We start from the raw sequence: 14,778 nt of genomic DNA, 5'->3' as shown, positions 1-14,778 counted from the left end.
GGGCACGTACACCATTCGCACAACCACTTCATAATACCAATAACAATAATAACAACACACGCAATAATAATGAAGTGGCAAGTGCAGCAGCAAGTGGTGCCAGACAAACAGGCTTTTGCATATTCATACGGTAAATGCTTAAACGATACGGCTCGTTGGCCAAAACACTTACGAGCACACAAAGCCATGCGAATAGCGACAGACACGCGCAGCCTGCAAATGGACAGAGCGGCGCGGACGGAGCGTGTGCTCACGTGGCTACTCACTTATGCAGCCATTATATTCCCGCGCACATTTCGCTAAACAGTCACAATTGCAAGGATAATCGCATGCCGCCACTAAACAGTTGTGTCTGCTTTGCATGCTTTGTTCAGCACACACACCCCCACCTATATATATTCCCGCGCTGCCAGTAAGCGACGTTTAGTTCATGAATTTTGAATGACAAAAATGCTGATGACTACTGCCAATTGACTGCCAACTGCCATTACAATTGCCATTTACGACGCGAATTCCGGCAGCTCCTTTGCTCCTTTCTGAATCTCTTTACGCTGCGCTCGCCACTGCTTGTTACTTATACCACCCGTCCGCCCGCCACGCGCACTAATGCAATGAAAGCAAAACGTTTTGTTCGTGAAGAATGCGTGGGTACGTGCCACTCGCAAAGAGGCAAATGAGCATAATCGCTTAGAATTGCCAACAAAAACAAATAAAAAGTAAGCACAATAACAAGAATGGCATATAATATGTGGATTAGACACAACAACTGGCAGAGGCTTCATTATGTTCATAACAATTGTCTGGAGGAAAATTGCCGCAAATTTGAGGCAAATTAAGTAAAAGAAGTTGGCATAAAACTACATACACAAACACTGGGATACACACACGAATATTACTATTTGCTCTAATTTGGCTGGTAGTCACATCAAAACTTTTTGTATGATGAGCGCTCAAAGAAATCTAATGTCAAATGAACTTATGCTAATGCAACTGCGATTTCAATATTAATTTTTTGTTGCAAAACTTTCATTTTCTTGTTTCAAAACATTAAAATGCTGTCATGTACGACCTTATATGGTGGTTCTCACCACAAATTTATTATATTAGATGCAATCAATTGTCATGCATATGAATTTGTTAGTCAATTTATTAGCACGACATTTTTTAATTTTATCGAACCAATATTAGTAATTAAGGTATCGTGTCGTTGCATAGCGGTATTTTTTTGGCATAATTGTATGGACGATGATTTTCACGTGATCAAAGTAAGTTGAAATCAAACAACTTGTTAATTCATAAAAGAACAATTTCTTTACTCGTTGGAACGATAATAACTATATGCATTTTATTTTTCCTTGAAAACCGTCATTTAGCTTGCGATCCATCTTTGTCGGAGATCAAAGTAAATGCAACTATAATATGGAATATCTGAATTATAAATATTTTTTAAGCAAAATCATCTTAATCGTGGCTAGTATACAATTTCGGTGTATACTTTCGATGGCGAATTTAATTCAGAAGTTTAGAGAGACAATTTTTTGCATACGATAGCAAATAATTCTAAAATTGATTAAAAAATTGATATGTATTAGGTCTACAACTTTGTTTCTGCCGTTTTTTTTTTTTGCAAATTTAAGGCTTTATTGTATAAAAATGGTTACAAAAATGTTATTCAAAATATTGGCCGTCGCTAGCTACTACTATTGACCATATTTCTGGCAGCATGTGTATTCCGTGACGAAAGAACTTCTCATCTTTCGAGTCGATCCAAGTATCAATCCAATTTTTGACTTTTTCATAAGAACTGAAGTGCTCGTTAGCTAGACCATGTGTCATCGATCGGAACAAGTGGTAGTCTGATGGAGCAACGTCTAGAGAATACGGCGGGTGGGGTAAGATCTCCGATTTCAGCATCTCTAAATATTTTTTGACCACCTTTGCGACGTGAGACGGAGCATTGTCATGCTGGAGAATGATTTTATCGTGTTTTTCCTCGTACTGTGGTCGTTTTTTTTAATGCTCGGCTCAATGCATCAATTGCGTTCGGTATCGATCTCCTGTGATGGTTTCACTTGGCTTTAGCAGCTCATAATATATCACCCCCAGCTGGTCCCACCAAATGCAGAGCATGACCTTGGCGCCGTGAATGTTCGGTTTTGCCGTCGACGTGGAGGCATGTCCAGGCTTTCCCCATGACTTTCTTCGCTTAGGATTATCGTAGTGGACCCATTTTTCATCGCTAGTTACAATGCGATGTAAAAATCCCTTTCGGTTGTGCCTTTGAAGCAGCTGTTCACATGCAAAGAAGCCCCGTTCGACTTCTTTTGGTATCAAGTCGTAAGGAACCCAGTTTCCTTGTTTCAGAATCATCCTCATGGCTTTGAGGCGTTTTGATACGGCTTGCTGTGTCACTTGCAACGATTTGGTCAATTCCTCTTGGGTTTGAAATGCATCTTGGTCGAGTAATGCTTCCAATTCAGCATTTTCGAAAATCTTCTCCTTTCCACCACCATGCCGGTCTTCGACTTCATAATCATCATTCTTATAACGTTGAAACATCAACTGATCGTTAACGTTCCCTGCCTTTATGAACTTGTAACATAAGAGGTATTTTAAACTTACTTACTTACACTTACACTATCCTCTTATCCATATGAATGAAAGCGTTTTAAAATGTTTGGTTTGTCTTTCTCTAATAACAGTAGTTTGTAACATCCATAGGACTGATTTGTTTAAAGCTTTCATTTTTTGAAAGATTTTAATTCCATTTTTTCACATAAACATTACATAAAATATTTTTTGCTGAACCTAGATGTAGCATCATTTTGTCCTAAAATCTAACCGTAGTTGGAAACGCAAAGAATTTTTTAAATACCGCTTGCTTATACATACTTAGCTTCGAAGCTGCCATTTTTATAGTTTTTTAGTGATTTCGTTGAAGAAGCACATGTAATTCGTTCCACAATAGTAATTAAAGTGAAGCGGCTTTATTTAGATTTGTTAAATGTCGTTAAAAAACCCGTAATATCTCAAAGAAAATTACAAAAAAATCAAAAGACACTTTTTAATGAAAGGAAGTGTCCGCCAGCATAGAAAAACGCATCAAAATGACGGCATACATAGATATATATTCAATTGCTTAGCGGGAACCTATATACTCATACATATATACGAGCGTACTGCAAAGCCAAGCGTAAAGCCAATTTACACCCATTGCACAAAGCAACCAATTAAACTAACTCAACCAACCGACTAACAAGCCAGCAGTTTTATCTCTTTTATTTTAGATGGGCACCTACTGTACCACCACAAACTGTATATGCAGCTCATACCACTCATCATCAATGTAGCTAACTCCTTCCCACAACTTCCCTTCGACCGACTCGTCAAAGTGAGCGTTAGTTCGAAATGTATTCAATCAATCAATCAATCAATCTGTGAATCAATCAGCTGGTCAGTCAAATAAACAATCACTTGCTGCGCCCACACCCATATAATCACTCAAAAGCAAATTGCAACCAACACACTCGCACCGTTTGAGTGCATTCATCAACAAATGTGCTCAAGCATTCTCTCTATCTCACAATTCTATCAAGCGGTCACCTCTTCGGCGGCTAGTCAGGCAATTGAACTTCGCCAACAGCTTTTGTGTATATTAAATTTGCTTTGGCTTTGAGTACGGTTTTTGCAAGGACTAAAAAAAAGGGAGGAAAACTAGCAAATGTATCAAATGGATTTGTTGTGGTGTTAAAATGCAACACTATTCAGAGCTTGAGCTTGCCAAAAGTAGAGGCCTTTGAAGATCTCTTTGATGAATTCTTTAACTAACGCCAAGTCAAAGCATTTTAGGCAGCCAAAATGTAATTAAATACTGCAGCATAGAAATTGCGGCAAAGGAAAACCGAAAAAAAATAGAATGAAAACGAAATAATTTTGAAAACTAACGGTAATAGAAATAAATGAAAAATCCACATTTACTTTTTTTAAATTATATTTATTCCGACACATTTCACTTTCATTTGGGTATTCTCACTCTATCCTTTACCAACTTTATGAAAATAGAGTTCTGTTTATTGATAAAGTCCCGCCGGTATGCTGAAAGTTTCTCAACGACTCGGTAAAAACTCGTTGCAATACTGCTCTTGAAAAGTGGTTCTGATAACTAATATTTAATAGGCTCTATTAGTACCTAATGCTCGATTAAAAGCTTTTGTGAATAACCACAAAGAACCACTCTAATTTATACAAGATCCCTCTTCACCTTTCTTAGTTACTTGAATAAAAGATCTGCTTAAAGATCAACCTCTATAATAGGAATTTGACTTACAATTTAACTAGCAGGAGTCTGTATTGCTTTATAACCAAGGTTTTGCAACCTAAAAGCTTTCACAAAAGTTCTGACAGAAAGCTTCCACAAAAGCTCTCACAGAAAGCTTCCACAACAGCTCTTACAAAAAGCTTTCATAAAAGTTTTAAGGCTTTTGAAAATCTGTACTCATGACTGAAGCACTAAAAGCTCTGCTACAGAAGTAACTCTTTATGGCTTGCTTCTCTCGAAGTTTAAAATTAGCTTCGCTGCAATTCATAGAAAAATGTTTTTACTAGAATCCTTTAAAATCAAAGCTAGTATGTGAATGTATAGTATGTTTCCATCAGCTTTTACATACATACATTAATTCCAGCCAATTTTGAAGTGCATTGAATGCAACACTGCAATCACTAAAACCAGACACCAGCCAGCCAGTCAGTCAGTGAGTCACATTCGGGCATTGAATGCGCCGCCAAAAAAAATCGAAAGAAACAAAAACTAACTGCTACAATTGACTAGACAATTTCTTTCGCGATTTTTCTTTTCGTATTTCAAATTTTTTAGCTGCTGGTCAACAGCACAAAAGTACGTCCCAGTGGAGCTATAACTGCATATGTGCGCTGTGAAACGAAAAAGAGGAGTGTAGTGCTATGGGGTATATAGGGAATCGCGGGGAATTTGCAATACTCATAGTGGCATTTTCTGAAAAATAAAATACTAGGAGGGCTTCAATTCATACCTATAATACTTACCTACCTCCATCCCTGCTCCGTTTTTCAGTACACTAAAGCTCGCCTGAATTGGCCATTTGGCAGGGCAGTTAGCACTATGGGCACGTCCACTGGACAATGTAGTTTTGTTATATAATATTATATATGTGAAGGTATGTGTATATGTACAATGTATGAGATATTGCTTGCTTGCTATGAATATCTCGTCGGCGCCGGGCAATCAGCTAACTAAGCATTGAAACTATTGCCGCAGCTGATAGCATTGCAACACCGTAGAATATACAACTAAAAAATTGTATCTAGAAAAAATTTCTGTTTATTGTTGGCTACTTTTTTCAATTTTTGTTTGATAAAGTTTTTTTGTGATTTTCATGATTTTTTTATTTAGATGCGTGTGCATTTAAGTGGCTGTGAATGATTATATGTCATATAGATTTGTTATATCTCACAGTTTAATAATTTTTTCCAAACAAAAATAATATTTTTGTGAATAAATAAATGTGTATTGAATTCCTTTCAATAAAAAAAAAATATTTTTAGTAAATAAATAGCACATTGAAGCATTGTTTAAATTTTTGTTATAAAAAAAATTGTATTAGAAAGTTTTTTATGCATACTTTTGCTGAATGAAAATAGTTAAAGTTATTCTACACAGCTATCTAAAAATCACAATTTATTTAACTCTAAAATGCCTTTTAATATAGCACTTTTATTGCATGGCATTCTATGGCTCAATTGCGGCATCAATAGTCTAAACGCAATTGAAATTTTATATTAAATTTTTCATTTATTTACATATTAACATATTTTTTTCATTACAAATTCCTTCGCCTCAACATACAAAATTGCTGATATTGCTGTTTAATCGCATACTTGGGCAAAAAATTTGTCAAATAATCAGCCAGTTGTGCAAATATTGCAAAAATATATATTTTTTTTAATGTCTATCAGTTTTTCTTGCAATTTAATAAAACACAATTTTTTGCTGAAATTTATTAGTTGCACTTAAAAAGTGTGGCTCACCATTTGAGTGTCGAAAATGTTGTCCTTGCTAATGAACAAACATGTTGAAATCGATGCTTGACAGTGTCATGTGATAGCGGAAATGAATTTCCGAAAAAAACGGAGAGAAAGAAACACAACAAACTAACTCGAATGAAATGCTTTAAACACGAGCGAAACGCTTATATGAATTTTTAGCTGAAAATGAAGATTTTGCTTTTAATGTTTTATATATTATATACGGTTTATAAAATATGAAGTTTTACCAAAAATTCCTGAAAGCAATAATGAAAAAAATACAAATAAAAACATCAAAATATGCAAAAAACTCTAGTTGTTTGCCTAGTTTGGTCTTACTCTTTAAATTTTGCATACAAAAACTCTTCTCGTTCTACTCGTTATAAACTCGCCTTAAACAATATTAACGCTCTTAGACCTGCATGAGCATTTATGTATGTATATAAAAAAATCTTTAACTTACCATCAACACAACTACCACATTAAAATATTAAAACTAAAGGAAAATGTTTTAAAAAATGTATTCTATCAATTTTTATTTAGTAAATTTCTTCGAAAAAATATTTATAAAAAAAATGTTTTTTTTTAGAATTATTATGTTCTCTATATTTCTCATAAACTTCAGTTTACTGTTGAAATTTGCCAAGATGTAGTTATTTGGAATTAACTATAATTTCCTTAAACACTGCAAGCGAGATAATCTATTGCTTGTTGTTTAACTTTACAAAGAAATATAAATGTTGTTAATAGTACTAAACATAATGTTAAAACCGCCACTTTTCTGTGCTTGTGGTGATAGATCCCTAGTTTGTATTCAAGTTTTAGAGCAAATCAAAAAAAAATGGTCTGACCATCGACATCGGATGCTTAGTTGTTGTTTATATTAAACCTAGACCATCTAACTACTTTAAGAAGTTAGGCACTGAGTTCTTCGTGTTCGATATCAGGGACCTTGAAAAGTTATAGTCCGATCACGACAATTTTTCCACAAGAGATACCTCAGCTCAAATACCGTATTTGTGTAAAGTTTTATTCCGCTATCATCATTGGTTCCTAATGTATATATTATACAGAGAAGGCATCAGATGGAATTCAAAATAGCGTTATATTGGAAGAAGGCGTGGTTGTGAACCGATTTCACCCATATTTCGTACGTATCATCAGGGTGTTAAGAAAATATTATATACCGAATTTCATTGAAATCGGTGGAGTAGTTCCTGAGATATGGTTTTTGGTCCATAAGTGGGTGACGCCACGCCCATTTTCAATTTTTACAAAAAGTCTGGGTGCAACTTCCTTCTGCCATTTCTTCGGGAAAATTTAGTGTTTCTGACGTTTTTTTTTAGTCGGTTAACGCACTTTTAGTGATTTTCAACATAACCTTTGTATGGGAGGTGGGCGTGGTTATTATCCGACTTCTTCCATTTTTGAACTGTATATGGAAATGCCTGAAGGAACCCTATGGAGTTTGGTTGACATAGCTATAGTAGTATTCGAGATATGTACAAAAAACTTAGTAGGGGGCGGGGCACGCCCAATTTTCCAAAAAAATTACGTCCAAATATGCCTCTTCCTAATGCGATCCTTTGTGCCAAATTTCACTTTAATATCTTTATTTACGGCTTAGTTATGACGTTTTATAAGTTTTCGGTTTCCACCATTTTGTGGGCGTGGCAGTGAGCCGATTTTGCCCATCTTCGAACTTAACCTTCTTATGGATCCAAGAAATACGTGTACCAAGTTTCATCATGATATCTCAATTTTTACTCAAGTTACAACTTTGGTATATATAACCCTATATCTGACTCTTTTAGTTTTAGGACTTACAAACAACCGTTATGTGAACAAAACTATAATACTCTCTTTAGCAACTTTGTTGCGAGAGTATAATTAATGTTGTTAATAGTACTAAACATATTTAACTCGCCACTTTTCTGTGCTTGTGGTTTTGTATTCAAGTTTTAGAGCAAATCAAAAAAAAATGGTCTGACCATCGACATCGGATGCTTAGTTGTTGTTTATATTAAACCTAGACCATCTAACTACTTTAAGAAGTATGTAAGTATTATCTTCAAAACAAAATAAAAATACTGAGTAGTACGAGAACAACTAGAACTTTCGTGAATGATCTGCGCTATTGGCTCTCTTCTCATATGGAGCTTTGGCAGATATTATATTAAGGTTTCAGTTAACTTAAGCTGACTTGGAACCTTTGTAGAACCCACACAAGTGTTATAGATGTACCATAACATTATCTTCTTCTTTACAAATACAAAGATTAAAGATCCTGACCTCAGTTGTGATTTGGAACTGGTGATAGTACTGGTATTGGTATTGCGGAAAAAAATAAACATTAGCTTTGGTTTCACCGAAGCTCTAACAAAAGTACTTTTTACAAATCAAAAAGGTTCCTTTCAAGAACCCCAGTGTATATAGCAGTTGTATTCTGTAGTAGTCAAGACTAAAAAGAAATGTCGAATATTCGAAGATATCGTTGCTTTGGCTCGTAATTTATACCAAATTTTGTGACGGTATCCTTTTAAATAAAAAAAGTTTTTCATACAAGAACTATAATTTTATCGTTCAGTTACCATACGCTATACACTATGATTATCCGATGTATTCTATAATTGTCTGATATCAGCTTTTCCGCAAATGAGCAGCATCTTAGGAGAAAAGTACGTGTGCATTTCAGACCGCTATCTCGAAATCTGAGGGACAAGTTTCCATATATAGTATACTTATGTATGGACAGTTGAACGGATGGAAACACGCATGTGCCTAATTGAATCGCATGGTCACACTGATCATTAATGCATACATTTTATACGATCTTCCTTCTGCCTGTTACGCATTTCGTGGCAAACTTAAATTTTCCCTCAAACTTTGTTGACTTTGTAAAACACTTACATGACCTTGTTTTGAACTGAGAATAGATAATTATTTAATTTACTAGGCGTCAGCAATCTATATTAAATGAATAAGTAGACATATTTATAAAATATTTCTATAGTTACATTTCAATAATTTCCTATTATGCGTTAAGACAACCGTGATATGAGAGTAATATTTCAATACCTTATTTGTTTACAAGAAATTTGTAGCTAGCAGAGACGTTTGATAATTCAGTGGAAGCTAAAGAAGAGGATACCCAGCATTTTATGAGTCTTACAAAGATATTTGCTGAAAGTGATTTCAAATATTTGTCTTCATTAGTAAGTAGGATCTTCGCAAGAGAGGCACGACTTTATTTTTCGTGGCGGAGTTCATCTGTAGTTCAATTAAAAAACAAGGAGGGACTGCCGTTAAAAACGCCTGGAATATACTTAAATAATATAAGAGGATGCCATTTTAACGCAAAATACACGACTTCATGCGGAAATGCGGAAACTTTGTCATAAATTCATCTATAGTTGAAACAAAAATCATCGGAGAGATTGTAGTTTAAAACGCCTAAAATATATCTACATTGTAAAACAGGTTTGCATTTATAATTAGTTACTAGAAATCAAGTCTCTGAAAGTCTAAATATTAATATGCATATGTATGCCTTTAAATTTGCGAACTCTAATAATACTGATTTTAATGTACAAAACCAAAGCCTACAAGACAATGAAGAAGAGACAAGGCTTTGCCGGTACATATATGATTTTATAATCTAAGCCAATTGTAAGAGACGGACTTATCACAGTCCCCTCGTACACTAAAAATAAGCGCTCTGTAATATTATTAATGAGTTCCATATCTAATTGGACTGCTGCTGTGCTTTTTGCGATTTCTTCTATGCACGAGCCAACTTATTCACACCATGTTAGGTGACTGGTTGCAATTAAAGGTAATTTATGCTACTAGAAACGGGCGAGGGTGTCACTTCTGGCATTTCATTGATTAAATGCAAATCCAAGCCGCACTCTGGCAAACTTGAACCTTTGTTATTTAAATTGTAAGAAGTTTTTATTACTGAACCCAGTGCACAATTACAAAGCAACACTTTTAATTATTTAGTTGGATGTAGTTAGAGATATACAGGGTGGTTTCAAAGCATATTTTTTATATCGTGGATACCAGCTGAGGCCAAGAAATGTTCTGTATTTCTTACGTATAATTCTAGAAACATCCCAGGATACTAACGAAAACTTTCCTGTAAAGTATTTCAAAGGAAAGTTTCTCAAACACCATCCTGGCTTACTCGCTAAAATCTTTTCTCCTAGGTTACTTAGGTGAACTTTTTTGTAAAATATTACAATACAAAAGGGCTTATTGATGAATTAAAATGGCCAATTGGAGTCACTTCTCCTGGAATTTAATCTTGAAAATTCCGGGAGCAGGATTACTGGCTGAAACCAGTGAGCTTCAATAGTGTAGGAGCGAAAAACCCAACGCGGAATCTTGAAACAGCTGCCGATTTGAATTTAAAGTGACTTGTAGTTCACCCTGTTGATTTGTCTAATGACAAATCAATCGCTTTGGATAATATATGATAGCTTAATTACAAGATTTACGATCGGACCTATTGTTCTCTTCTGTGCGTTGGGTACAACGCCCGAGCTCGTGCCACGCTAGACTAGTTCTTTAATTGTTTGCAAATAAAGAACTGGATTGCAGAAAATTCTTGTTTAGTTTAGTTTTCCCTTACATGCATAAATCAATTATATTTCATAAATAGAGCTTTGTGATATAAAAACGGCGAGATCAGTTAGACTTTGTGTTATAGTGCTCAACTCAGTTCAAGACAACGGATGCAGATTTAGTGCGGTGAAAATCAATTGAATAGAAAGCCAAGATGAGGACGGCAACGGTGAGATCTTTTTCACAAATAATTGAAGAAGTAATATTAATATGAAATATAATTTTGGCAGGTTCTTTCCTTAGCCGCAATTACCTTGTTGTGCGTTGCTCAAAATAGAGCCAGCATTGTACCCTTGACGGGTGTGAATCAACTACCTTTGGTGCTTTCTGTACCAACTGTGGTGACTGTAGTTCGAACAGAAGATGATGGACAATACAAACCAGTGCCCGGTTTGGAGGGCGAATATGTGCCAAGCATCGAGGATGCAGGTATAACCAATGTCATAACTACAGGAGTATTGGCTGGCGGTGTTGTTGAAGGACCTTTAGTCAGCTCTCCAGGTGCTCTGCTCACCGTTGGTGGAGCTGTAAGTGTAGCTGGGCCTGCAAGTGTTGCTGGACCAGTAAGTGTTGCTGGGCCTGCAAGTGTTGCTGGGCCTGTAAGTGTTGCTGGGCCTGTAAGTGTTGCTGGACCTGTAAGTGTTACTGGGCCTGTGAGTGTTGCTGGACCTGTTAGTGTTGCTAGTACTGTCAATGTTGCTGGTGCTGAAGGTGCGGAAGTTGCAGAAGCAGTGATTAGTTCAGCAGCTGTTGGCGGTGGTGGCGAAGGAGCGGGTGGTGCAGATAGTTCTTTAAGTAATGGATCCAGTGACGGATCAAATGGTGATAGCAGCACTGTAGGTGTCGGAACAAGTGCTGCAGTAGGCGTACTTGGTTCTGCTGGTGATGGAAGTAGTGCCGTCGGTGGTGCAGCTGGAGCCCTAGGTGTCGAAGCTGCAGCAGGTAGTGCTATTGGAATTGGAGGACTAAGTGGGAAAGCTGCTGCTGGCAGTGCCATCGCAACCGAAGGTGTAGCTGCCTCAGTAGCAGGTGCTGATATTGAAGTTGGAGGACTAGGTGGCTCAGGTGGCGCTGGCGCAATTGTAGTCGATGAGTTAAGTGGTGAAGGTGGTGCTGTTGGCGCAGGTGGAGCTACTGGCGTTAGTGGTACTGGAAACGTAGTCTTGGGTGGATCTGGTCCCTATCTTATTGTTAGCAGTGCATCTGGCGGTGGTGGTGGTGGAGGTGGTGCCGGAGGTATTATTGGTGCTGGAGGTGGTGGTGGCGGAGGCGGTGCAAGCGGAATTGGTGGAGTTGGTGGCGGCGGTGGTGCCGGTGGAGCCAGCGTTATTAATGGTATTAGTGGCGGTGGTGGTGCTGGAGGGGCTGGCAGTATTGGTGGTGCCGGTGGCGGCGGTGGAGCTGGTGGTCTAGCAATAGCTGGTGGTGGCGGCGGAGCTGGAAGTTCTGGTGGTCTGGCAATAATTGGTGGTCTTGCAACAGGTGGTGGTGGCGGTGGCGGCGGTGGGGCTGGTGGTCTCTCTTCAGGTGGCGGTGGCGGTGGCGGAGGTGGAGCTGGTAGTGCTGGTCTTCTTGCCATAGCTGCAGGTGCCGGTGGCGGCGGTGGTGGAGGTGGAGGCGGTAGTGGACATGGCGGAGCAGGAGGTGGCGGTGCCGGCGGCGCAGCTGGTATCGGAGGCGCTGCTGGTGGTGGTGGCGGTGGTGGTGCTGGTGCTGCCACTGGCATTGATGGTCGAGCTGGTAGCTCAGGTGCAAGTGGTGCAGACGCTTGGGGTGGTGGCGCGGGTGGTGCTGGTGGTCTTGGTGCACCCGCCTTACCTTGGCTAAATCTTCATTAAGAAAGCTACTTTCTATAGCAAGTCCCTGTATAATGCTCAAAGTAATGGAAATGTGATGTGTATTCTAATATATTATATTTTTAACTTGACATCAACTACACTAGTTTAAGTCTAGTCGTCATTTTGTACTTGCAAGTGAATAAAAAGATTTCACAATAAAATTGTAACTAAATATTTGCGTCCCTAAAATCGTTTAAATTATTTTTGTGCAACAGTTTTCCAAATTATTTCTGTGAGCAGGTGTAATTGACATTTGGAAGACCTTCTCTTCGAATATCTATTTTTAACATTTTCCGCCGTGGATAAACCTCTACAGCACGATGATAATGTTCACAAGCACTTAACCACGTATCAGCATAGTTTCGACTTGATTTTAATTGTTGATCATTTTTTCCAACCTTTCGTTATTATATATACTTCCCAATACCTCACTGAGGCTAAACCGAATAAATTCATCCGAAGTAATTTCCAAACTTAGCTCCTATCAATAACTTTATTTGGGTAGTTGAAGTATTTTGGGTATAACCACACCTGTAATGGCTTTTTATAGCGCATAGGTATACGTCGACCACTGTCCCACCTATTGGCAAAATTAAGTGCTTTTTCACTGGAGGCCAGTGATGTTGAGCAAATAAATTAATATTTCAAACCACACCCTCCGCCACTAACAAAACAACTACCATACTATAAATGAACTGTTATTAGCAACAACAATAATAAATCGACATTGGCAATAACTTGCACTTGTAACGAGCTCAATTGTTGACAATTTGCATAAAATATTTGCAATCTGTGGCAACTAAACGTGTGGCATTCATATGGCGATGCGGAATGCGAATTAAACTAGTGCAGAGAAAGGGCATAGTGAAGTGTGCAGTAAAGGCAAAGTGACCACAGTTTATATAAGGTTGTCATAACATATATTTTACACATTACTGTACATATGTATGTGTGTCTGCATATTTTGCATAACCACTCTTAAGTCTGCAGTGCCATAGAGAACAGTTACAATTTATTTAAATACTTTTTAATGGAGTTTTATGCATTTAGAAGTTTTTTTCTTTGCCATTCTCTGTGCATATTCCGAGGTCACAGCTTAATGCATTCACCAATGACGGCAAATTGTATGATGTAAGCTTCCTAAATGCCATTACAATAATTCTCATTAAGTTTAGTGGATAAAATGGCAGCATAATATGGCAACAGCTACGATTCAAATAGTGATAGTTTGACTTGAATACATTTATATGTGTACATATGTATGTTGTTCGCCTCATATCACCTATAGAGCCTGACTGTCTGTCAGTAAGGACGTTACAAGGGTTGCTATATATATTTCTGGCCTAAAAATGAAAATAGGAATATTTATTAACGAAAATGGTTTTATTGTTTTTCAAAATATTCTCCATCAAGATTTATACACTTTTGCATGCGCTCAAAACCAATTTTCGAAGCACTTTTTCCACTCCGATTGAGACACATGGTTTTTGAATGCTTCAACAGCATCTTCTGGCGACGAAAATCGTTGACCACGCATTATTTTCTTGATGTGTGGGAATAAAAGAAGTCATTGGGTGCCAAGTCAGGCTGTATGGCGGATGACCCATCAATTCGACGTTTGGCCGGTCAAAAAGGCACTGGTTTGAGCCGATGTGTGAGAGCTCGCATTGTCATGGTGCACAATGATTCGTCTTCTCTTGTTCCTTTTTCGAATTTCTCCGAGACTTCAGGCAAACAAATGGTGGTGTACCACTCAGAATTGACCGTCCTACGTTGCTCAAGCGGAACAGTCGCCACATGACCAGTTTTGCCGAAGAAACAGGCGACCATTTGCTTCGAAGTGCTTCTTCCACGAACAATTTTCGTTGGATTTGGCTCGTCGGGGAAGACCCACACCGTCGATTGCTGTTTTGTTTCGGGCTCATACGCATAGATCCATAATTCGTCACCTGTTGACGATCTTATAAACGTCTTTTGAAGCAACCCGATTGTATTTTTTCAGCATTTCTTCACCCCAATCCACACGAGCCTTTTTTTGAGCGATTGTCAAATTGTGCGGGATCCAACGAGAACAAACCTTTTTTACGGCCAGGTGTTCATGCAATATCGAATGTATGCTGGTGGGAGAAATGCATAGGCATGCCTCTAACTGAAGGTATGTTACATGACGGTCATACATTATCAGTTCACGTACGGCATCGATGTTTTCTGGCACAACGGCTGTTTTTGGACGACCTTCACGGAATTCGTC

The 14,778-nt window shown here is 37.8% G+C and overlaps 1 protein-coding gene and 1 long non-coding RNA gene across 3 annotated transcripts in view; both read left to right on the top strand.

Moving 5' to 3' along the window:
• LOC125778778 (uncharacterized) overlaps positions 1 to 14,778 on the top strand; it is a 124,823-nt gene that overhangs the window by 77,522 nt on the left and 32,523 nt on the right. The gene's annotated exons all lie outside the window — the stretch shown is intronic.
• Positions 10,702 to 12,716, top strand: LOC105224719 (uncharacterized). Of its 2 annotated transcripts, XM_049457969.1 has the most exons (3): positions 10,702 to 10,858; positions 10,920 to 11,943; positions 11,983 to 12,716. In XM_049457969.1, exons 1-3 carry the CDS (start codon positions 10,844 to 10,846, stop codon positions 12,525 to 12,527), a joined length of 1,584 nt encoding a protein of 527 aa, XP_049313926.1. In that variant the 5' UTR covers positions 10,702 to 10,843; the 3' UTR covers positions 12,528 to 12,716. The 2 variants fall into 2 exon arrangements, with proteins under 2 accessions (XP_049313926.1, XP_049313925.1); XM_049457968.1 differs by having other exon boundaries at positions 10,920 to 12,716.

Source organism: Bactrocera dorsalis, chromosome 5, assembly GCF_023373825.1.
Source record: "Bactrocera dorsalis isolate Fly_Bdor chromosome 5, ASM2337382v1, whole genome shotgun sequence".
NCBI lineage: Eukaryota > Metazoa > Arthropoda > Insecta > Diptera > Tephritidae > Bactrocera > Bactrocera dorsalis.
The sequence above is the reverse complement of the archived record's forward strand: the minus strand, read 5'-3'. Positions and strand labels throughout refer to the sequence as shown.